The sequence below is a fragment of the Conger conger genome, chromosome 3 (genome assembly GCF_963514075.1).
Source record: "Conger conger chromosome 3, fConCon1.1, whole genome shotgun sequence".
In the NCBI taxonomy this organism is placed as follows: Eukaryota; Metazoa; Chordata; class Actinopteri; order Anguilliformes; family Congridae; genus Conger; species Conger conger.
In genome coordinates, this window is record NC_083762.1 from 35,529,562 (window position 1) to 35,552,030 (window position 22,469).

Consider the following 22,469-nt stretch of genomic DNA (forward strand, 5'->3'; position numbering starts at 1 on the left):
GATACTAAAACTTGTTGCAATTGAATGGATCTCTATGGGAATTGGGGGGTGGGACTCGATTCAGCTGTACATTATGCTGATACAGTATGGAACACATGTGTTGGCTAAATGGCTTTCAGTCATCAAGGGCCCAAGGTATCAATTGAGCCTGAAACCACCCTGCCACTGCCAGATATGCAATAGATACAAAAATGATTGTTTTTCCATTGAGTTCAACAGGAAAAATTGTCAAGAGAAACATTTGATAAGAAAATCAAGTAGCATCAGAGTACCATCGTATTGGTTGGTTATTGTTACCAATTGGAATATTGTTACAAAATTGCCAGATGAATTGTAACATATTTCGTTGAAAATGCTTAACGATCGGTGAGAGTGTTCACAAATCGCACCAGCATCTACACTGCCTATTTCATCCAGGCTGGGACAGTCTAGTAAAACCGCTAAATGGAAGAGATGCGTCTAAGCGTCAAAGGTCATTAATTGATATAGTGCTGCTTTTACCACAATGCTCTTTTTTGTATAAGATTTCATCAGTTCTCCCAAAGGCTAATTCCTTTGCATCCTCTACCGCATCTTTCCCACGTGAAAAATTTATTTGGGAAAAAATTTAATCACACACACACACAGCATCATTTTTCATGATTTACTTAGCCAAAACATTTTTTTCTGGACACAGTGGTTTGTAAATAACCATTAGACGTTTAATAAGAATCGATATTTTAAGTAAATAATAATTATATAAGTTCTTACGAAGGCTCGACTACATTGTCTGCGACTGAGCTGAGAATCCGTTCTTTGTCAGCTCGCTAGGCTGGAATCTTGCATTGATTCCAAGCTTTTAATGTATTCAATGGCACACAGACCTGACCTAGAATTGCTACTTAGAATTCGGGCTAAACCAACAAGCGGGAACAGGCGGGGGAGAAAGAAGGAAAGATAGGTGGCGGGTGTATTCCAGCCAAACAGCAGAAATTAAATGCAAAGACGCAAACATGTTTCTTTACACGTAGTCACAAATAATGCTACCATTCTTTCTACGTTCTTATCGCGCGCGTTTGGTGACGTCGCCTGCAAAGACCCCCTCTAGGTGAGTATTATGGAGTATTGTTATTGCACACCTCCTAAGAACGGTATATGATGAATCCCCTCGCTTTCCCCCCTAAACTACCCCCTCCTTGCTCGCAGCAGTGAAGTAGCTGCAATATGTTCCATCCGTACGTTTAATTGAAAGGACAGAAAGCACAATGCTAACTTAACGAATTTATGGAGAATTTCGATCGAATTGCTTGCAATAGTGCTGACTTGCTGGAACAAAAGCGCACGGGATGGCATTAACAAGGAATATGTTATCGCTAGCGTTTTGTGAAGTAAATACAACTCAGTTGTGATATTGATATTAATATTAAATAAGTAGGATAACGCTACAAAGACCGAAACCACAAAGTGATGCGATGAAATGATCTACACGGCATTTAAATCAATCAAATTATATCATCAAGTATTATCGCAGTCTTTGAACAGATAATTGTGTTCCAGTGTGCCAAATTATGTAAACCACAACGAAGCACTGCTGTTTTACGTGTAACTTTGTTACAAATCGCATATAAGGCGTGTCAGCCTTAGCTACTTTAACGTTGTTACTTTTTATTTAAATAAAACCGATACTATTTCTCCTTTGAATTATAGAAGGTAATGTCGTTATTACTGTAGGCCTATGACCCATCTAATCAGCCGCTGCTGAGACTTTTGTCAATGTTGGCTGTTTTTTTGCTAAGAGACTTTGTCTAAGCGAGCTGAGTGTGAGCTTGCTGAAAAACCCCTCCCCCAAGCCTTAGTGAAACAGGAACAACTTCTTCTTCGAAGAAAAAAAAAGTTGCACAAGTTTGAAACGTCTTGAAGAAACTTTTTGGTCGTCTGGCGTACCCCAGTCAGACGCTGAGATTTTTTTGTTTGTTTTGTTTTGTGGATTGCTGTTGTTAGTGGATATTCTAAAAAAAAAAAAAACAACAACAAAAAAAAACATTCACACTCCATCTTAATCTTCTTTTCCCCCTCCTGGAGAAATGGTTTATTTACTTCGAAGATTTTAATTGGGTGCAAGCTTTCGTTTGTGGAATACGTTAGCAGCAAGCTACGTCTTTCAAAAGAGAAACTACGGGATTTGTGGGATACTTGCTGCTGATCGCTATACAAAATCTGTATTTGGAATGGAAGGACTTCCTGATGGAGCGCGGTCTTTGTTCATTTTGCAAAAATGGGTAAGTTTTGCTATACAGTAGCCGTTTCCGAGCGCATACGCTTTCTCCTCACCCTCATGCCCGCTGCCCGGCAGAAACACGCTCGGCCTTGTTCTCTGGGAAGTCAGCCATTTATCCTCACCTCTTGGATTTCTAGCATTCTCTTACTATGTAGGTTTGCAGTCTGTTGAAATCGTTCTTAAAACTGATTTCATAATGGAGAGGAAATGTTTAAAAACTGGTAAAAATATTTATTCCAAACTTAACTAGCTAACCAGTTTCCCCAGGCTCGAAATATCAAAATGTAGAATTTAAGTGAGGCCAGAGGCAGCATGTTTCTTTAAAAGTCAGTGCTTATTCTATTGTCTCCAGTTTTCTAAATCGCAATATTTGAATAAGCATTTCAGTGTTTTTACACGTGGGCAAAATCAAAGCAGAGCATTTATTACGATTCAGTCGTATCTGTGAGTGAGAGAGGGGAATGGAGGGTATTGGAGTTTGTAGGCGTTATTTAGTTTCACCCACTTTTGTCCTGGCCCGTTTTGATCTGCATCGAGTTTACTATAAAGCTGGGACCAGGAGGGTCGGATTGTGTTACAGCCATGTTTCGCCGTTCAAAGTTACTCTAGGGACTGGGGCTGTTCTCACTCCTAACAAAGAGACAAAAAGCGAAGGCGATACATTAGAATGTCTGAGGGTAAACATGTTGCAGCCCTGGCTCAGAATAGCTGCACATTCTTAGTGTGCGAACTCACGGGATCTTTGCGGTTCGGAGTCGTGGCTGTTTCCCCGCATGTCTCGTGTTTTTGGAGACTTCTAGCGCCTCTCCGCTTTGGGAAGTGTTGCATTGGGACAGACAGAAAATACTATGTCTTGTTTGCCTTTTTATAATTGGACGTCCGTATTATAACACTGCTACTGGGCCTGACGATGGACAATTTTTGGGTGAATTTTACCGAGACATCTTGGTACATTGATAAGGTGTGGCAGAGGCAGTGGGATGCTTTACAGAAAACTCATAGGATACGACTTAAACAGTAGTATAAATTATTCTTTCCCTGTAATCTTTGGTTCTCATATTCTGTTATATGTTTTGGATATGATTACATTGTTATCGATGTACCAGTCCAGAGTTTACAATACGGATAGATACATAGAGCATATAAGGAAAGCAACCTAAAGCTTTGGTTCCAAACCTGCGTGCCAGTCCCTCCAAAATGCCACCAGGGCCTTGTTACTCTAGACTAAAGGTGGAAGCTGAGTTCATAAAAAATAAATAAAAAATAATATTTGATATTGGTTTATTTTTCATGGCTGGATAGTGTGATGTTCATAACCTACTCTTGATGATGTGTGTTTTTAGATACAGAAGTGAAAAATTATGTGACAGTGAGTGAGCTGTGATTGAAATGGTCATTTATAAATAAAGAGTTTGCATGTGCAATAAAACCTTAGCGATAGAAAACCTGCTTATAAATTTACCAGGTGTCTGGTCCTTCAAATCAGTGTATGGAAGTACCATAATGAATTGTATTTGGAATCTCTGCATTACAGACTGCCTTTTATCATTCATTCAAAAAAAGTCATTGTTAATGAAGGATGCATAACTTTTCATTGATTTAAACCAACAGGAAAAATCTCTCTTACTGTATGTTGAGTTCATCTGAAGTCTGGTTTGAGAGCAAGTGTCTGAGGGAGCAGCACAGTAAAACAAAATGACGCTACCTTCTTGTGTACTATAAAACCTGTTTAATCCCTTTCTGCACACACTGACTGATGTATTTATTAATAGGCATTACTGCTCAAGTTGAGCAGGGTAGTCAGAAGCTGCTGATCAGCAGAGTGCCATTGTCAGTGTGCCCTCTGATGCTGTATCCTACATGATATGGCTAGAATTGTGTCTAAATTGCTGTGACCTCAAGTCTGTTTCATGGTGTCCTTGGTCAGTGAGTTGTTTTCAGTTTCCTGTTAATCAGCATTTATACATTCTTAGGACATTTCAACAAACATTTTTTAATGTTTCTGTGACTGAGATTGGAAAAATATCTTGCAGTTGTTTGCAAATAGTTTCCAACTATGGACATGTTGTGCCGCATCTTTCTGAAAGCCAACATACGGGAAATTATACATTCTAATGAACAAGTATATGCCTGTGGCATGTTTAATCATTGGTTGTTAACTTTTGAAAGGATTTATAGCTGCAAAACGAGTGCCTGTATAAAAAAGGATAAGCAATGTAGGTAAGTGGTTATGAACATTTTGGAGTTCCATTTTCCTGCAGTCCATAAATATTTTGAGTGATATATTTCTGGTGGTCCTGGCTCTGTACTACAGCACATTGCATTTGAAAGGAAATGGCGAGTATGTGGTTAAAGGCCGAACTGTCAGCTGTAATATAAGAGTATTTGCATTTATGTCAGGTGAACAGCGTAGGAATTGCAGTCTTTTTTTTAAACATATTTTCCCATTTCAACCAAAGTAGTTGGACAGTTGTCTTCTCTACCGTTTCTTGCCCAGCTGTGTCTTCAAAAGTCTATCCACAAGAAAGGTAACAAAAGGTTGATTCTCGGTGGGCAATTTGTATTTGGAGTCTGTTGCTGTTATCTCTACACGAGGACCAAATAAGTGTCAATGCCAGTAACGCAGGGCATCATTAGACTGAAAAATCAGACTGACTCATAGCCAAAATCTTGTGTGTGTCAAAATCAACTGATTGGTACATTGTCTGGAAGCAAGAACACACTGTTGCACTAGGTTACAATTTGCTAAAGTGTAGGGTTCTGGAACAAAAAATACTTACCTGTGCCAAAGTGATGGAAAGAGGAAAGTGTGGAGTAAGAAAGGAACTGCTCATGACCCCAAGCACACTGCCTCATGTGTGTACATGGTGGTCGGGGTATCATGGCTTGGGCATGTATCATTGCCACTGGAACTACCTGTTGTATTTATTGATGAGGTTACTGCAGATGGCAGCAGCTGGAGTGCACAGAAGCATCTCTACTGCTCAGATCCTGCCAAATGCCTCCAAACTCACAGGATGGTATTTCACCTTGCAGCAGGACAATGACCCAAAACATACTGCTAAGGCAACCAAGGATTTTGTGTAAGATGATGTAATTTGTAAAATAATTTTTGCCCTCCTGAAATGTGGGAGCTCTCCTCCACTCTTACTCGCGCCATATGGATGTACCATACTCTCAAATTAAAGCTGACAGTCTGTACTTTCACATCATAATCATTGTTTCATTTAAAATCCAAATTTCAATTTTATTTAAAAAAGAATTTACTGAAAAGTTTCTAAATATGAAGAAATACTATAAAGAGCAGTGCACGGTTAAAAACTAAATCAAATCAATATTTATTATGACCACCCTTTGCCTTTACAACGGTATCACTTCTCTGACACCGCCGGACAGTGTACCGAAGAAAACTGGCTGGTAGGTTGTTCCAAACATGTTGTATTCCCAGATGGCCTCAATCAAGTTTATATCTGAAAAGTGGTCTATTACTTGGTGGGCTTCAGAGTTACTGGCATCACTGACAAAAAACAAAAACAAAGAAAGAAACCATATCATTATTCAGCAACTCAAAATGCCTACATGTGGGGAAAAAAACCATACTTCATTAATGTTTATATGGGACCAAATCATACATTCATTTAATAATGAAATTTTTGTTAACATTACATTTCACCAAAATCAAGGTTTCATGATTGGCATTATTGGCCCCTTGTTTAGTACTTGGATGCACCTCTGGTAAGAATAACCGCATGGACTTTAATGATTGGCAATGTTAAATAACACATTTGGAGGGAACTCACACCTGCTTTCATGACTGAACCAATCAAACCACAAAAAAAAGCCCTTGATTAGTAAAATCAGGTGGGTGAGGTCCTGGTTGCAACAAAAAACAAAAACCTTCTGGCAAGTTGGTCCTGAGGACTGGGGTTGAGACACTGATCTAAATGACCAAATGGTCATTGACTGAGTACAAAAGGAGTCTGCAGTTGTGTACACGTGAGCTTAATGCCATCAGAGGTACAGTGGATTTGTCTGATCACTGTTCCTTGCATAACAGCAACATTAGTTTGTCCTGCCATGACCGCCTGTACAGGATGCTAGTTGCCTGTGCAGGATATGTGCCTCCACTGATCAGTTTTATCAGTTTCCTGTAGTACTGTGTTGTCCTGTAGGGTGTAAATCGTCACTTGCTCTCCTGTTGTGCTGTGTGGACTGTACGGTTTTTAGTCTCTGTTGTTACTCGGCATCTAAATAAAGGCTTTTGCATTTTGCCAGAAGAGTGCCTTGGACCTTTTTTCTTTTTTGAACTCACCTGGTTTCTTGGGACTGACTTGCTGACTGTCGCCATTCGTGACATTCAGCAAGTCACACAGAAACGATGTCACACCTGTGATCAGGTGGAGTGACCTGCCAGTCTGGCTCTGTGACTGCCGGATCTTTTACTTTCTGCAACCTGAATTGCCCCAGCTATATGTATGTAAATTGTAAAGTATATACAAAGCAGATGTTTAGCATATGCACCATAGTTAGACTGAACAAAAAGATGGGGGGGCTGGTTCGGAATTGCTTCTCCTGTGCTTGTTTTTCCAAGTTTTGTTCTGTGTAGGTGCCAACACACTTTTGGACCGCATCGAATCCTGCAACCTCCGTCCATATCTCCCAGATTAACAATCCGAGACGAGTGTAATTTCGGTTCCATGGGTTTCTTATTAGGCCAAATCAACATCAAGGCTTTTATTCACCCATGTGAATATTCGCTTCTAAAGGCTTTCTTCCCCTTCTCACTATAACTGGAAATTGAGTTTGAAAAAAATCCAGTTTTCCCACTGCAGGAAATCCGTGTTTTATCCAGTTGTTTGAACCACATTCAATCCAGTATAAACCCACATGCATGACCCTAGCCTTCTCTCTCCTAGCAGGTAACGGCATGGCCACAAAGTCCTACCTATTTAGCTTCCTTTACCTGTTGCTACGGTGACAATGTGAGGAACAAATCTCAGGGTGGTATACTCCGTAGGTGACTGGGCCTATAACTGAGGTTTCAGATTAGATTCCAAGGTGGCATTGAGCAAGGTACTTAACCTGAGCTGCTTCAGTAAATATCCAGCTGTTTCAAAGGATTGAAAGTACAGCGTATAACGCTCTAGGTAAGCGAGTCTGCTAAATGGCAAAAATGCAAAGGGTAAAACGATCGTGCTGTTGAAGTGAGTGAATTTCTGACGACTCAACATGCTAAGAGGCCCCCCCCCCCGAGCCTGCAGACTCTTCAGGCCAGGAGAACCCTTTCGCTCACTTAAGAGGCTGCCCCGCTACTTGCTGAAGTCCATGTAATTTCTCGTCTGAACTACTGCAATGGCTTGCTTGCTGGGTGTCATCAGTACACTGAAACTAGTCGAGATGCCCCTGGTGGCCTGGTCTTCTGCCTATTTAGGTTCACAGCTTACCCACCAACACATCAACAACCTCACTGTTTTTCCATTTCAGCGCACATCCAATAAGTCGCTTCCACTGGCATACCAAGTTGTGTGAGGTACTGGCCCTCCTGCCTTCAGACAGTGATTGGACCACAGACTCCCACCAGATATATTGTATAGCTTTGCCTCCTGTTGTCACCTGGTTGTCTGTTCTCTTTGGGTGACTAGCAGCCACTCCTTGTGGCCCCAGGTCTTCTCCGCTCTTGTTTACTTCCAGACTTTTTTCTGCAAGTGTTTGAACCCACATTCCCAGATGCGTTGTATGTAAACCATTCCTTGTCGCTAGGTTCCAGCTAGATGTCCTATGCAGGCTAGCACAGTTTGATGACCAATATAAAAATGGCACACTGCAAACATTGGTGTTATACAGCCTTATGCTTGAACTGAGGTTTTTTTTCTTGTGGGGTTTTATTATTTTTTATGATTATTATTATTATTTTTCCTTTCTTCTTCCCGGGTGACCCTTGACAACTGTGTGCCTCTGTGATGTCAGTCTGGCATCTAGCATTCACCTTTGTGATTTTGTGCATTAGTGGTAGATTAGGCGGCTGTATAGATGAGAATAGGATCGGATGTTTCCCTGCTGTTTGAAACTACTAATATTTCCTGCAGTGATGTTGTGCCACTTTACACTAACATTACTCTGCACATTATACCGGAATAAAGGGTTTGATTCTACATCGCGTGAAAGCTGTTTAATTTCTGCTCGCTAATGGCAGACCTACTTACTGATCTGTCATGTCTATTCTGCCACATCCGTGGGCACTGAAAATATTGGGGTTATTGCAATATTGCTGTGCCCATGGGCTTTCAGAAATAACCCCCACAAGAAATGGGTTGTGTTTTGGAAAATAAAATGGCGTACTGGTTTTTCTGCATCCAGAGAAGGCGCAATGCTTAGGCAATTCCATCTTGGCTTGCCCACTCAAGTGGCAAGAGCATCATTTACAGTTTACAAGTAGAAAGGATTTCACAGGTCTTGGGGTTTTAGTGACATACATTGTACTCAACTAACCCTGCCCTCTGAACCTGCTCTTTAGCAAAGGTGGGGAAAGCAAGCCAATCTCGCCATGGGCTTTTCTATGTTTTGTTTTTTTTTTTTTTTTTTTTTTTTGCAAGAATCTAAATGTATTTAAATGTATCTGGCCATTTGTGAATGCAAAACTGTATTAATACAAAACACATCAACACAGATTTTATTCTCCTGGACCTTTTAAAGGCTAAAACTATGCAGACTGCCTAAATTGTAAATTGTAGGCTGTTGTGTGCGTTCATTTGAACTGTGCTGTGTTCATTTGAAGTTCATTCAGAGAGTACAGTATAGTTGCAGTGAAATAGTTGCAGCACCTACTTCATGCTTGCCACCATTAAATAGGTCATTAAAAAGGTTACCTTGCTGGATGGATGTGTCTGCCAGTTTGACCCATTTTCCACCCTGAAACATTGCCCCTCTCTCTTTCTCTCTCCATCTCTCCAGGTTTGTGAATGGATGGTGTGAGCCACTCTTAAGGACAAGCTGCAGGATTGGAGACTGGGAGGCGGCAGCAGTTTGTGAAACTGCTCCAGCACACACAACCTTGCTTTGTCTGCTGAGGAGGGGTCAGAGGTTACTCCCCTGGGGACCTGTGGGTAGGCGCTCCTGATGAGGAACAGCCCGAGAGCCCTGTGAGACCTGGGGGCATTCAAGGTACCTGTAACGCACATACACACGCCATACATACACACTGACATGCGCTTACAGCCACACATGCACACATGCTGTCTGACTCACGCAGACACACACACACACACACATTTATACGTACACACGCATGTTGTCTGACATGCACAGATACACACACATGGATGCACACACATACACACGCTTACAGCCACACACGGTGTCTGACTCTCACGTGCACACACACACAAACTCATGCATACACACGCATGTTGTCTGACATGCATAGATACACACACACATACATACACATGCTTGCTGTCTGACAAGCTCACATTCACACAGACACGCACATGCCAACACACACCATGCACAAACATGCTGTCTGACATGTGCATCACCCACACACGTATGCTGTCTGGCATGAACACTATCCACACAGGCCAGACACACAAACCGCCTTCTCTACAGTGTGTCACTAACTCCTGCACATGAAGAGCAGAACATTCCAGACTGAGTGTGTTGTGTTTTCTGAGTTTGAAGGTGGCAGTGTGTGGAGGCTGAAACACACCACACAGCCCAGAACTGAACCTTTGCTGCTGCAGAGCACTGGAAGGCCAAAGCCTGTCTGCCTGCCAGCCACCAGGCCCAAAGGGATTTCTCTGAAGGGCAGCAGTGCAATTGGCCCAAAAGTATTCTGCTAATTCCCTTAATTTCATCAGTTTGCTGCTCATATAAATAATGAAGATTTATTTATGTTGCACTGTTTTTTTGAGTGGAGCATTGGGGGGTATTTCTGCCTGCGTGCGTAAGTGCATGCGTGTGTTTGTTCATATAGCACATCAGTCTCAGTGCATATGACATCATAGAAGAAATGGACGCATGAGAGAGACGGTGATACTGGGCTGAGTGTTTGTTTGGAGTGAGTTGTGCTATTGGACTGTGTGTGTTTGGACTCTGAGTTAAAGGTCTGAGTGTAGGTTTGGAGTGAGTGAGTGATGCTGCTGGGTGCATGGCAGGCTGTCTCATGTAGTGGTCAGGGATACTGGCTTGTCAGTAGCTGCCCTCTGCTGTGCTGGTCTCATACGGTATGCAGAGAAAAGTTGAAGCGCAGTCTGTTCCGTACCCCTAAACCTTCAGACCCCTCGGACTCCCCCACTACCTGTGTTTCCACAGCAACAGAATATCACTTTCGCTTCAGGCTCTGCGTGTGTGCGTGTGTGTTTCTAAGAGAGAAAGCAAGAGGGAGAGAACATTAACGTGAATCAGGCGCTCATTTGCTCTGCCTCACTGGCACAGCGGTTGCCTGCAGATCTATTAGGGAGTGGTCGGAAGAGTGCACGTGCCCCACTTGCTATGCAGTATTGGCACGTACATGCACAGCCCATAATGGCATTGACTTTGATGCAGTATAAGTCCTTTGTAATGTAGGGAGGTGGTGTTGTGTGCAGTTTCGGAAAATGAACATGAAAAGAGGAGCCATGTCTTTTTTCCATCTTTGACTCTGGATAATTAACGGTTTGTACCCAGCCAGTGCTGCTGGTCTCAGCCCTCAAGAACACGCAGGCTGTTAGAGGTGTGCCGCACCCCCGTGTGGTGTCACGTGACCAGCCCGACGCATCCTACTTTGTGCGGCATCCGGTTTGGCGGCGTGTTTGTGTCAGGAGCTTTCCGGGTGAACCCTTGTAACTCTGACAACATGCCGTAGCCTGTGAATGGAAGGGAGAAAATTCAGGTTAGCCTGGTCTCTGTCTGTTCAAGTGCTTTTGGGAGTGAGAGGGGGCTTCTGCTCTTCCCAGGAAAACGCAGCTCTTGTGTGCTTGTTTCTCTCACATCAGACATTCCAGATTTTGTCCAAAAATCACAACATGATGAATTTTGTTATTTCGCTTAGAGTTATGGGTCTCTGTGTGTCTCTCTGTGAGTCTGTATCTGTGTCTCTGTGTCCATGCTTCTGTCCTTGTGAGTGAAAGTGTTAAGTTGAGTGCCTGCAGTCCTTTCTCTCTGCTTCTTTGGCTGAGCAGTGAGCCAGCCCCTGCCCTGCCCTGCCCTGCCCTGCATGCTCCCAGGCCCCGGGCGGGAGGGGTGAGCGTCCCGTGGATCAGACAGATGGGCTTGGCCTGTGGGGCAGTGGTCTCGTTGCTCTCTGTTCAGTGCTGTCATCCTGGCAGTGCTAGAGCACAAAGAGAGGAGAGCGTCAAGCGCTAATCAGCACCAGCATCCTCCTGCCTGCGCCCCGCTTTGACCACTGCTCTGACCCACAAACTGCCTTTACCTGGCAGCCTGTGTCTGTTTGTCTGTGTTTTTGTGTCTCTATGTTTCTGTGTCTCTGTCTCTCTCTGTCTCTCTGTGTCTCTGTCTGTGGCTATGTATATCTGGCTGTGTCTCTGTCTGTGTCTGTTTTCATGTTTTTGTTTGTGTAACTAAGTCGGTGTGTGTGTTTGTGTAACTATGTTTGTGTGTGTTCTGGAAGAGTGGTTTGGTTTTGTCCTTACGGTGACTTTAGACATGCACCTGGACAGAACCAGAAAGAATATGCCTCATCTAGGGATGAAAAAATGCTTTCTTTACTCAGGAAAACATTTTGCATTTGAAAATGATTTATTGAAATGAAATTGCATAACAGCTGAACTTGGAGTGCTGCCTTCTCTTTAATGCTGGGTATGTTCTTTAAATGGATAATTATGTAAAGCAAATTACACTGTTGGTTTCTGTGTGGGAGGGCTATTTTTTCCACTTCTGTGTGTCCTTTTGCTTCACTTTGGGTTAGTTCCTCTGTCATTCACTGTCAGGAACACAGTTCACTGAGTGCACAATTTGGCCTGGAGTGCAATGGTTCCATTTAAAATGTTATAAATATATGAATATACATGGTTGTAAAGAACATTAGTTTGATATGATTAGTTTGAAATTTGATTTGATTCTGACTAACAGTCAGACCCAGTACTTGTTTTGGATTCAACTACTTTTCTGAAGTTGACTAAGCTTGCCGCCTGGTGTATTGGAACAAATTAAATGATCCCTAAGGTATAAACCCCACACATCTGCTCCTCCTTGTAGGCTCAAATGCTCCAGACCAGATTAATGGAGCACACAATAGTATTTGAATCCAAAACAAATGCTACTTGAACCCATGTCTGCTAACAGTGCAAACTACTACACACAAAAGGAAGTTTTGTGGGAAAGGTTACTGCTTTAGTGTGTGGATGGGCCCCACAGTCTGGTATCAAGTCTGTGGCTGGCATCTCCTCAAGGCTGACGTGCACTTTGTGCTACTGCTGCCCAGGGATGCGAAGGCTTCGGTTGGCCGAGATGCCAGACCCAACTGCGCACCGGCGATCCCACCTGAAATGTGGATGTTGGACTGCACCTGAAGTGCCTTCCTCCTACTCATGTCTGTGTGAGCCCGACATTGAAACCGTAGTGTAATAACATGTGGTGGCTGACATCACACACTTTGGAGGAGCAAATGCTTGCTTGCGCTCTTCTAAATTAGTATTGCAGGTTGCAGCAATGACTGCTAAAGAGGCAGTCTGTCGTGTTTTGGTTAAGGTATATGACCGGGGGGGGAATTGTTTCCTGCTTTGTTTAATCAACTGTAAGTCGCTTTGGATAAAACCATTAGACAAATATGCAAGAATTTAAATTAAAAACATGTAATAATAACAATACGAAATAATTTGATTTGACATTAAAAAATGTGGAGGAAAAACAGTGAAAAAATGGGGAGCATTTAGAAGCGTAAAAAAAAAAAAAAAAACACTAATAGAAGGCCAAATCTGTCCATCCATCCAAAATGATCGGATCCACACATGGAATCGCTGCTAGAGTGATGTGTGTTCAGGGGCAGTTCGTCCTCGTCGGTGACGAATGCTTTTGGAATCTGGCTAAATATTTGTGTTCAGTCCCAGAAGATGTAGCCGCGTGCTTCTCGCATGCAGCCCACAGTAGCATTTAATGAGCAAAACCATCGTGATCGTCCTTATCTTAACAACCTTCAGAAAAGATGGAGTGCAGGTAAACAGAATTTAATGGAGAGCGCACAAAATAGTCCATTGTGTAGTGGAAAATAACAGCTTAATTAATCATATTTTGTGCACGGAGATGGGCCAGCGCACAGCCCAGTGTTTCAGGAAATATTTTCTCAAGGCAGAGCTTCTGCTTCTCTTCCGTTGTTCTTCACTCTGTTTTTCTTTCATGTGTTAGAATTATCACACACTCATCCATAGGAATAGGTGCTTTTCCAGGGTTTGGTAAAGTTGTGGTATTTAAAATCTGTGCCCGAGTCAGAGACAGCTGGGTCAAAGTGGAGAGACTCTAATGACAAGTCTTAAATGCTTTATGAAGTGCTATGACTTGCCCCAAGTGCTTTATAGACTGTAATGACCAGCCCAAAAGGCATTATGGAGTGTTTGGTTTCTCTCACAATGATGCTAAAGGGACCTGAACCTAGGTTCATGACCATGAACAGAAAATCTGTCTCTATATTGCCAGCAGTAGCACAGCAGTGGCCGGTTTAGACCAAAGTTTAAAAGATTGCCTCCATTAAGTAAAGTACAAGGAGTGCTTCTCTCTGGGTTTCTGTGTGTGTTCTGTTTCTGGAAGCTTCCCCCAGTGAAGTTGGTTCAGTTTCATTGCTCTGCAGAATGGAAGAATTTGCATCCTTGTTTTTAGTGTTCAAAAGTGATCGGACTGGTGTGGGTTTGAATCCGTTCCTGGTTGAAGGGTATTGGGGAGAGGTGGCTTTGGTCACTCTGGTGGTACGCAGTCGCGAGTGCGTGAGGATGTGGATTTCGAAGTGTGTTTGGAACCTGTTGTCGGGTAAACTATGCTGACACAGAATCAAACCCAGTCATTACCAAGATTGGTGCATCAGTTCAAAGGGCATGATCCAATCGATAAAACGGGCAAAAATTGATCTGTATCCTTATGACTCATAGCAAAATATTTATTTAAAAGTCCATAATCTTATGGCAGTTTGCTCTCTAGCAACACTGGCAACATTATGTTTCTGACTGAAACTCATCAGCCCTCGCACTAGGGCCGTTTTTCCTTCTGATAAACGTGACGTTAATGTTTTTTCACTCTCATGGTCTGTGTGTGCATTGTTACAGGATTCTGTTAGCTTGATCATGTGCTATATATTGATAGTTTCGTACTGTATCAGAATGTTTCTGGTCCTATCATAGCAAACTGTGAGGTATTACCTAATGTCCCAAGAATCTAAATCTTTTCTTGCCTGGAGCAGCCTATGGCCTTGTGGTTAAGGTGCTTGACTGGGACCTGCAAGATTGGTGCTTCAAGCCCCAGTGTAGCCACAGTAAGATCAGTGCAGCTGTTGGACCCTTAACCTCATATTGCTCCCTACTTGGTCTAATCAACTGTATGATGCTTTGGATAAAAGCCTCAGCTAAATAACTAATATAATGCCTACTATGGTGATGCCTAAGGTTTAAACCCCTGGTGTAAACCTCAGTAAACCTCTACCATCATGGATGTAGCATCTAGTCTGCTGCTCAGGGAAAGCGATAGGGTAAAACATTTGATAACTGCAACAATCTCTGAAGGGAAAAAAACCGCACCATAATGGCTTGTCATGGTGGTATGGTGTAACCATTGCCAGATTATACGTGGTGCTGAGCCTGTGCCAAACTGCGGCTTTGAGCGGTGCAGCCGTGCCAGCGTCCCCTCCCCCCCCCCACATCCCCAAATCCAGCTGTGTGCCAGCCAGGGCATGCTCCTGTGCCAGGACGCTGAATGGAACGGTTTTTAGCGCTGTGTCATTCTGTTGGAATTTTAAGCGCAGTGGCAGTCTGGGGTAACACGGGGACAGGACCCGGCTCATGGTTTGTGCACAGCGCTAATTTTAGTGTGCTGGCTGGAGAGGGCTGTATGCTGCTCGGTCGGGGGGAAATGGAGGCACCAGGTGCATCTAGCTGAGAGGTGAGGCAAAGGTGGTGCTGCTCATTGGATTTTAAACAAAAGTGCCCGCGGGTTAAAAAGGTCCCTGTTGCTTGGAGCACTGCTTCTCCATGCCTTTCTCTGCCTCACAGTCTCTGCCCCAGCAAGACGGCTCCTTCCAATTGCTTATTTTTCACCTCCTTATTCCTTTCCTTGCTCCTTTTCTTGCTCCTAGCTCCAACCAGGCAAGAGAAAGAGGCAAGAAAAGGAAGTGAAGACGGGGAAATCAAGAAATGGTGAATTAGGGAAATGGAAGGTCCTTCAAAAGTCGGTTTGAAGCCGCGTCAGAGTGATGTGGTGCATGCATGGCTGATCGGGAGAGGTGGATCCACAGGTCTATATAGTCCACGTGTTATGAAAAAATAATTCTCCAAAGAATGTGCTTGTGTTTTAGGGCTGCACGATATATCTTATATTTATCGTCCTCGAGATATGAACTTGCAAGATAAACACATCGCAAAAGACTGCTTCAACTGCAATTAATTGTATTTATTAAAATTAATGTTATGTTATGTTAAATTAATGTATTTTAATCTTTTCCTAGTCAGTGGGCATTGGCTATGCATTGTCTGGGGTCTATGCTAGCAGTGTACCTAAAGCTAGAACTGTGCACACTTCAATATGTATTCATCGCAAGTCATATCATCGCGATGCATAACAACGTTATCGCATATTGTCCTCATATCATGCAGCCCTATCATGTTACCTTGCTCAAGAAAAGTTTGGGAGCCTAGTCACTTCTAGCTTCTATCTCTTAGAAGGAACATTTAACAGGATGTAATTTCCTTAAAGATTGGCAGACCTTGATCGATTTCCGGGTCAGACAAAGAACAAGGAGGTGAAAAATAAGCGATTGGAGAGAGCCCAGTCTCTCCCCCCCCCCCCCCCCCAATCGGAGCATTTCTCTAGGTCTTCTATTGGCTTGGCTGTTGTTGATTGGCTTGCTGTGCCAGGCCCCATGACAGTTATACTTTGCTGTTGCTCCTTATTGGCAATGTTCCTGTGTGGTGAGATGGTGGAATGGGTGTAGCTGTTGTTCTGTATCAGTGAGCACCCTGTGTGTACCTCAGCCCACGGTCGCTAACACAAAGCTGTCTGTTGTACTGATAGGTGTGGCCGTAAAACCTAGGTTCCCTCTACTGGCCTCCCTTTCCATGTCTACTCTTGGGGGAAATGTAGAGGCAGTTAAATAAGATGGCCTCTACAGATGCTTTGTGCATTTTGTCGGTTCGGTTAGACCGTCTAAAACTGGGGGTCAGCCAGGGGCCCAGACAGGGGCCCAAGGCAGCTATGGTTGTTAACTGGAAAGAGGAACGGTTCCCAGGGCAAGTGTTTGTTTGGACGATGCAGGCCTTTGTCAGTCATCCTTGCAGTGCACTTTGTGGGCCCAAGCCAAAACACTTTCCCTGAGTGTGCTCTTCAGTTTATTGACTTTGTCCTCGGAAAACTTTAGTTTCAGTATTAATATTGCGATTCAAATTATGCAAATTATTGATTATAATTGCTTGCATGCTGAGTGAGCTGAATGATATGGATTATTTTTTCAGAGACATCCTGAAGACAAGAAATAAAGGGGAATAAGTTCTTTGCAGGTTATTATTTTATATCCTGGATACACCGTGTATCACTGCTGGTCTAACTGAGTTGTTCCCCTGTAAATGTCTGCTGTTTAGCAGTATATCATGTTGATATGTCAGATAAACATACCAAATTGCTCTTTAAAATTGTGGGCCTCCAGTAGATCACTGCTGTTCTTATGATTGAGTGGATCCCCAGTAGATCCCTCCCTCAGATGTTGTGTGATATAGCCTGAATGGTGAGTCTAAGTTAGTCTGGGCAGTTGGGGAACCTATCTATCTGTCCGGTTGTGATGATGAGGAGGCTGAATGTGGAATCTGTGATTTAATGTTGAATTACAGGTTTTACGCAACCCATTTTAAATTTTTTAGTTGCCTCCCATTCTACATTATTAATCAGTCAAGTTGAGAGAGTGAATGGAGTGCTGCCTTTTGTATCTGGTTTGCCTTAGCAAATTACATTTGTGTGTATTGTGTGTAAATATGTATTTAAGTATATAACCCTAAGCTACTAAAATGGCAAAATAGAATAGCCAAAATAGCCTTGTGAAAGTCAGACTATGAAGCAGCAGGTGCTGGAACATTCTTTCTCTGTCTCCCTTTTGGGCTCTCTGTCTTCCTCTCTTTCTCTCATTGTGTCTATCACACTGGGCTTGATTCAGGGGACTGTTTCCCCTCAGACATGGTGAAACACTCCCCCTCTCCTCGTGTTCTCGGTCTCTCAGGCTGGCAAAGCAGTGGGGAGACAAAGGGTGCTCAGAGCCCCTGTACTGTCCAGCTATGGGGGGGGATTCCCACAATGCCTTGGGCTGTGGCCAAGGAAAATTTCGCACAGCATGGGTGAAGGAATGTGCCTACAGTGTGGGAGCAAGCGGAGTCAGGGGTGAAGAGAGAGAGAGCAATGGGCGAGGGGGGGGGGGGGACCGCAATCTCTCAGAAATGGTTACTGCACCTTCAGCAGTGTCATTTAAATTAGCTACTGTACATATTTCATGAAAAAAATAGTAGAAATTGACTGCATCTGTAATGAATTTCTTTAAATTAATTATCTAGATATTAATTACAGAATACTCCTGCTGCTAAGACCTGCTGCACTCTCAGAAATAAAGTGGCAGTGGAGGTACATTTTCATTCTTCAAGTAACAAATTTCCCAAATGTACACTGAAAGTACAGTAATGTTCTCTGGGTACAAATTAGTATGTTTTCCAGGCAAAAAAGGTACACATCAATGATATTTTGCTGGCTTGGTGTACAATTTTATGTACCTGTAGGTTACCTCCCAAGTAACAAACATTTGTATCTTTTTAGGCATTTTTTGTACCTTTGTTTCTGACAGTGTCTGGGGATGTGCCTGCTTTGTTTGCAGCTCAAGGTATTTAGTTTAGCAGTAGCGCAGAAGCTATATGAAGTCATTGCTTGAGGCCGGTTTTAAGTTTAACCATGAGAAATCATCACCTGCCTGTGCCTGTCATTTGTAAACTTAAAGCCAAACTGGCTACTCCCATTGGGCTAGAGGACTTTCCACTGAGACAGTGACCACTGATTTTATGCATCAATTTACCTGATGCCATTCTTTGTTCCCGCTAGCAAATTTAGCTAGCAGGCTATATCAGAATTTATATTAATAGTGACTGGTAGATTAGTCAGCTATCTCTAGGTAATGTGAAATTCACAATCAACATACAATCTTCCTCCTGTCTTGCAAAATAACCTTACATTCCTAGCTAGGCTAGCTAGCCAATTACAGCTTGAACTATACTATATCCCCATGGCGCTAATGGAGAAACTTGGTTAGTATGGGTAACTTTGGATAAAATTGGTATGTCAGTGGACACAAACCATGCACACAGATGTATGGTTGAGCGGGTGATGTAAGCCTGCTATGAAGAGCACCAGAATGGCATCTGGGTGATAAAATGCCATAGGGGAAAACCCTCTGTACAGCACCACTGGGGAAAAACTAAAACACTAGATGAGATGATTATTTCCATGAAAAGGGACAGGTAATTATTTTGGTTTCTCCTCCAGAGGGCACCATGGTCATATAGATTGCAAGAGAAGGGGCAAATGACCATGTAGGTAGTTATTTCTAAAAGGCCAAAATTAGGGGGGCGGGCAAGGCAATGGCTATATGGCTGCTGTGTTAATTGGACCCTGACTGGCAAGGCCAGGATTGCGATTCCGAACAGGTTGCACCAGGTGCACAGTACAGTATGTTAACATTCTCACAACTGCAGTAGAACGAAGGCAATGGCCTTATCGGTGTAAACTCGGGCAAATGCTGAACTGGCCCAACCAAATGTGTTGGCTTCCTGTGAGAAGGTGTAGGGCAGTGCTCACCAACCCTGTTCCTGGAGATCTATGGTCCTATAGATTTTCACTCCAGCCCTAAAAAAGTGCACCTCATTCAACAGCCTCAGATCTTATTGAGCTGGTAGTTGAATTAGGTGTGCCAAATTAGAGTCGAAGTGTGGACCTTCAGGTTGGTAGATCTCCAGGAACAGGGTTGGTGACCCCTGGTGTAGAGGGTGACGAGGGGTGGTCCTGGGTCCAACAGTGAGGGCTTGGTTCCGTACTCTCCCTGTCAGACTGGGGTTCACCAGCAGGTTGTGGTGAAAGGAGGCCAGATACTGGACAGTCCGTAAGTATTTGGACAGTGACACAATTTTTTTTTGTGGCTTTGTGCTCCACATTGGATTTGAAATTAAACGATGCATATAAGGTTAAAGTGCCATCTGGGCACGGCAGCCAACGGATCTGGCTCGCTTGTCATTATCGACTGCTGACTGCAGGATTAATTCTGTGTGTTTAGAGTGTTTAGAAATATATTTTCTGCTCCGATCCAATCGAATGCACCAAAGGTCATTAGGCGGCACTTCACCTTCCAGCAGTACAGTGAGCCCAGAGTTTTTCATGGTTAAAAAAAGTTAAATTATCTTGACTGGCCAAGTCAATCACCTGACCTGAGTCTGATTGAACATGTTTCACTTGCTGAAGAGAAGATAATAGGCAAACAGCCCCCAAATCAAACAGGAACTGAAGATGCAGTAGAGGCCTGGCATACCAGCATGTGCTGGAGTACAGAGCTGAAACAACAGAAATTCTCTAACAGGAATCTCGTTTGCATTATCTGTGGATCTCAAAATGCACAGTCCTGTGTCTGAGGTGCACAGTGGGAGTAGTTGGATGTGCTTGTTTGCGTGTTGGCATCACAGGTGGCTGTGGAAAATGACAAATAGACAGTGGTGGTGTGACTTGAGATAATGCAGCATAATTTTGATGTAATGTGCTGTGCAGTCACAACAAACTGCATATATTTTATTTAGTTGACGAGACCACTTCATCTTCTCTTTTTTTGCTCTGACACACAGATTTACATGCGATTGCACACACACGCACGCACACACACAAACAAGCCTGGCTAGTTGTTGTCTTTGTTGTACAGTCAATAAATATAGCCTTGGTTAGCTTGTGTGTTGTATATTTGACCTTTTTTATTCCCAGAGCACCTTCTGCAGATGTTAGATGCAGTGTTTTAAACTCCTGCTTTTGGGTCTAAATAGGATTGCCTCAGTCTTTTGTGACCTGTTATGTGGAGGTCTGTGTTTTATGGGCATATAGCAGTGTGTGTGTGCTATGTTGTCAGGCAGCAATGTTCCAGTGTCACCTTAGATCAGGGGTCAGCAACCCTGGTCCTGGAGAGCCGCAGGGTGTGCTGGCTTTCGTCTCCACCTTAAAATAAGCAACCGATTCAGACCCAAGAAACCAGGTGAGATGAGTTAACTGTGTAATCAACGGCTTTCATTGATCAATTAATGCCAAGTAACAACGAAAGCCAGCACACCCTGCGGCTCTCCAGGACCTGGGTTGCCGACCCCTGCCTTAGATGGTTCAGTTCATAGTGTTGTATTCAACAGAATGCAGTGCAGATTGGGCTTGTGATGCTGTGAGTTTGGTGGTTTGTGAAGGTGTTTGTATGTGCGACAGGGTGACATGGCTCAGGCAGTAAGAGCAGTCGCCTGGCAGTCGGAGGGTTGCCGGTTCGATCCCCCGCCCGGGCTGTGTCGAAGTGTCCCTTAGCAAGACACCTAACCCCCAAATGCTCCTGACGAGCTGGTCGGTGCCTTGCATGGCAGCCAATCGCCGTCGGTGTGCGAGTGTGTGTATGAATGGGTGAATGAGAAGCATCAATTGTACAGCGCTTTGGATAAAGGCGCTATATAAATGCCAACCATTTACCATTTATGTATGTTGTGATCTGACATTTAGTGTGGAGTGCAGTGTGTAGTGGCCCTTTTCACAACATGTTTTGCAGTGTAGTGGCTTTATTCACCATGTGTAATGCTGGGTGTAGTGGATTTATTCACAGCGTGAACTACACAGTGTTGCAGTTCTACTCTGTGTCCAATACAGTGCATTGTGTTTTAATGTGCACAGTGCGCTTCGGGTTTTATGCACTATACTTTGATTTGTGGTGTGTAATGCTGTGCTGTTCTCTCTCCTTACCTCCGGCAGATTTCAGAGTTTCGTCTGCGTGTCCAGTTGCTGTGCTGAAGAAGATATGGCGACGGCTATATCGTGACACAGAGGGACATGGTGAGTACCTGGATTCATGCAGTGAGGAAGCAGTTTGTGGGGCACAGAAATTTGTGGCATATGCTGTTGAATTGATGTATGGCATTGTTTTGATATCCAGATCATAGGCAGGTGAAATGGTGAATGGTCTATTTTTGAGAAAAGGTACATAGGCAGGAGAAATGGTGAATGGTGTTGAGTGGTACAGCAGACAAGTTTTTGCACACGGCCCAGCGAGGCTGTGAATCTCCTCACTCTGTTGCGCAGTAACTGGAGCAATGACAGATTCTTATAGATTAATAATAAAAGCTTTTCTACGATGAATCCCTCGGCCCTATGACTCTCGGCCCCATCAGTTAAAGCATATTTCTGTGCTGTTCTCCTTTTTAATTTCAGTTTTTAATTGGATTCTCAGAGATGTTGCGGCGCAGTGCTGGCGGTTGCCTAAATCGAAAGCGTTCTCATTGCGGCGGCATTAACGACAGGTGGGGTTCCCAGCGAAGCGCGACCTGATGCAGTGCCTGGCCAAGGGAGCCTCGCAGTCTGCACTGTGAAAGCCAGGCCTTCTCCCGGGGAGAGCCAACGCTGCTGTGAAGATGCTTGCTGGGAATGCGGAACAGTTGAAAAGTTCACGGCAAATATTTGGAATGGCTGGCATTCAAGAGGAAGAATGAGCTGGAGTCAAATGTGCGTTTGTCTCGGTAGCATAAACGTATGCGACTCTGTGAGCCAATGGCGTCATACAGGTATGCAAATCTAATCAGCAGGGATGCTAGGCCTAACGTCATAAATGTGCCAACATGCCATTGTATTCCTGAACTGCCTTGGAAGCAGGCTTGTTTTGGTGCTGGTGGGTTTTTCTATCTATTTATTCATTTATTTTTGTAGCTCCACAGGACATATTCCTGCTGTTGTCACTTGAATATTTTGACCAGTAGGGCGAACCTGGTCTGCACTCCTCAAA

At 43.5% G+C, this 22,469-nt stretch overlaps 1 protein-coding gene across 5 annotated transcripts in view; it reads left to right on the forward strand.

Annotated features, from left to right (window-relative positions):
* The first annotated feature begins 970 nt into the window (after positions 1-970).
* bcl9 (BCL9 transcription coactivator) overlaps positions 971-22,469 on the forward strand; it is a 59,802-nt gene continuing 38,303 nt past the window's right edge. The window contains exons 1-4 of one of the 5 annotated variants that reach the window (XM_061236361.1): positions 971-1,087; positions 9,209-9,418; positions 21,446-21,526; positions 21,902-22,251. In XM_061236361.1, coding sequence (XP_061092345.1) covers positions 22,220-22,251 — 32 coding nt within the window. In that variant the 5' untranslated portion in view covers positions 971-1,087; positions 9,209-9,418; positions 21,446-21,526; positions 21,902-22,219. Of the gene's footprint in view, positions 1,088-1,878; positions 2,259-9,208; positions 9,419-21,445; positions 21,527-21,901; positions 22,252-22,469 lie in introns of those variants that run through there. The other 4 variants (XM_061236357.1, XM_061236358.1, XM_061236359.1 and 1 more) reach the window with 4 other exon arrangements.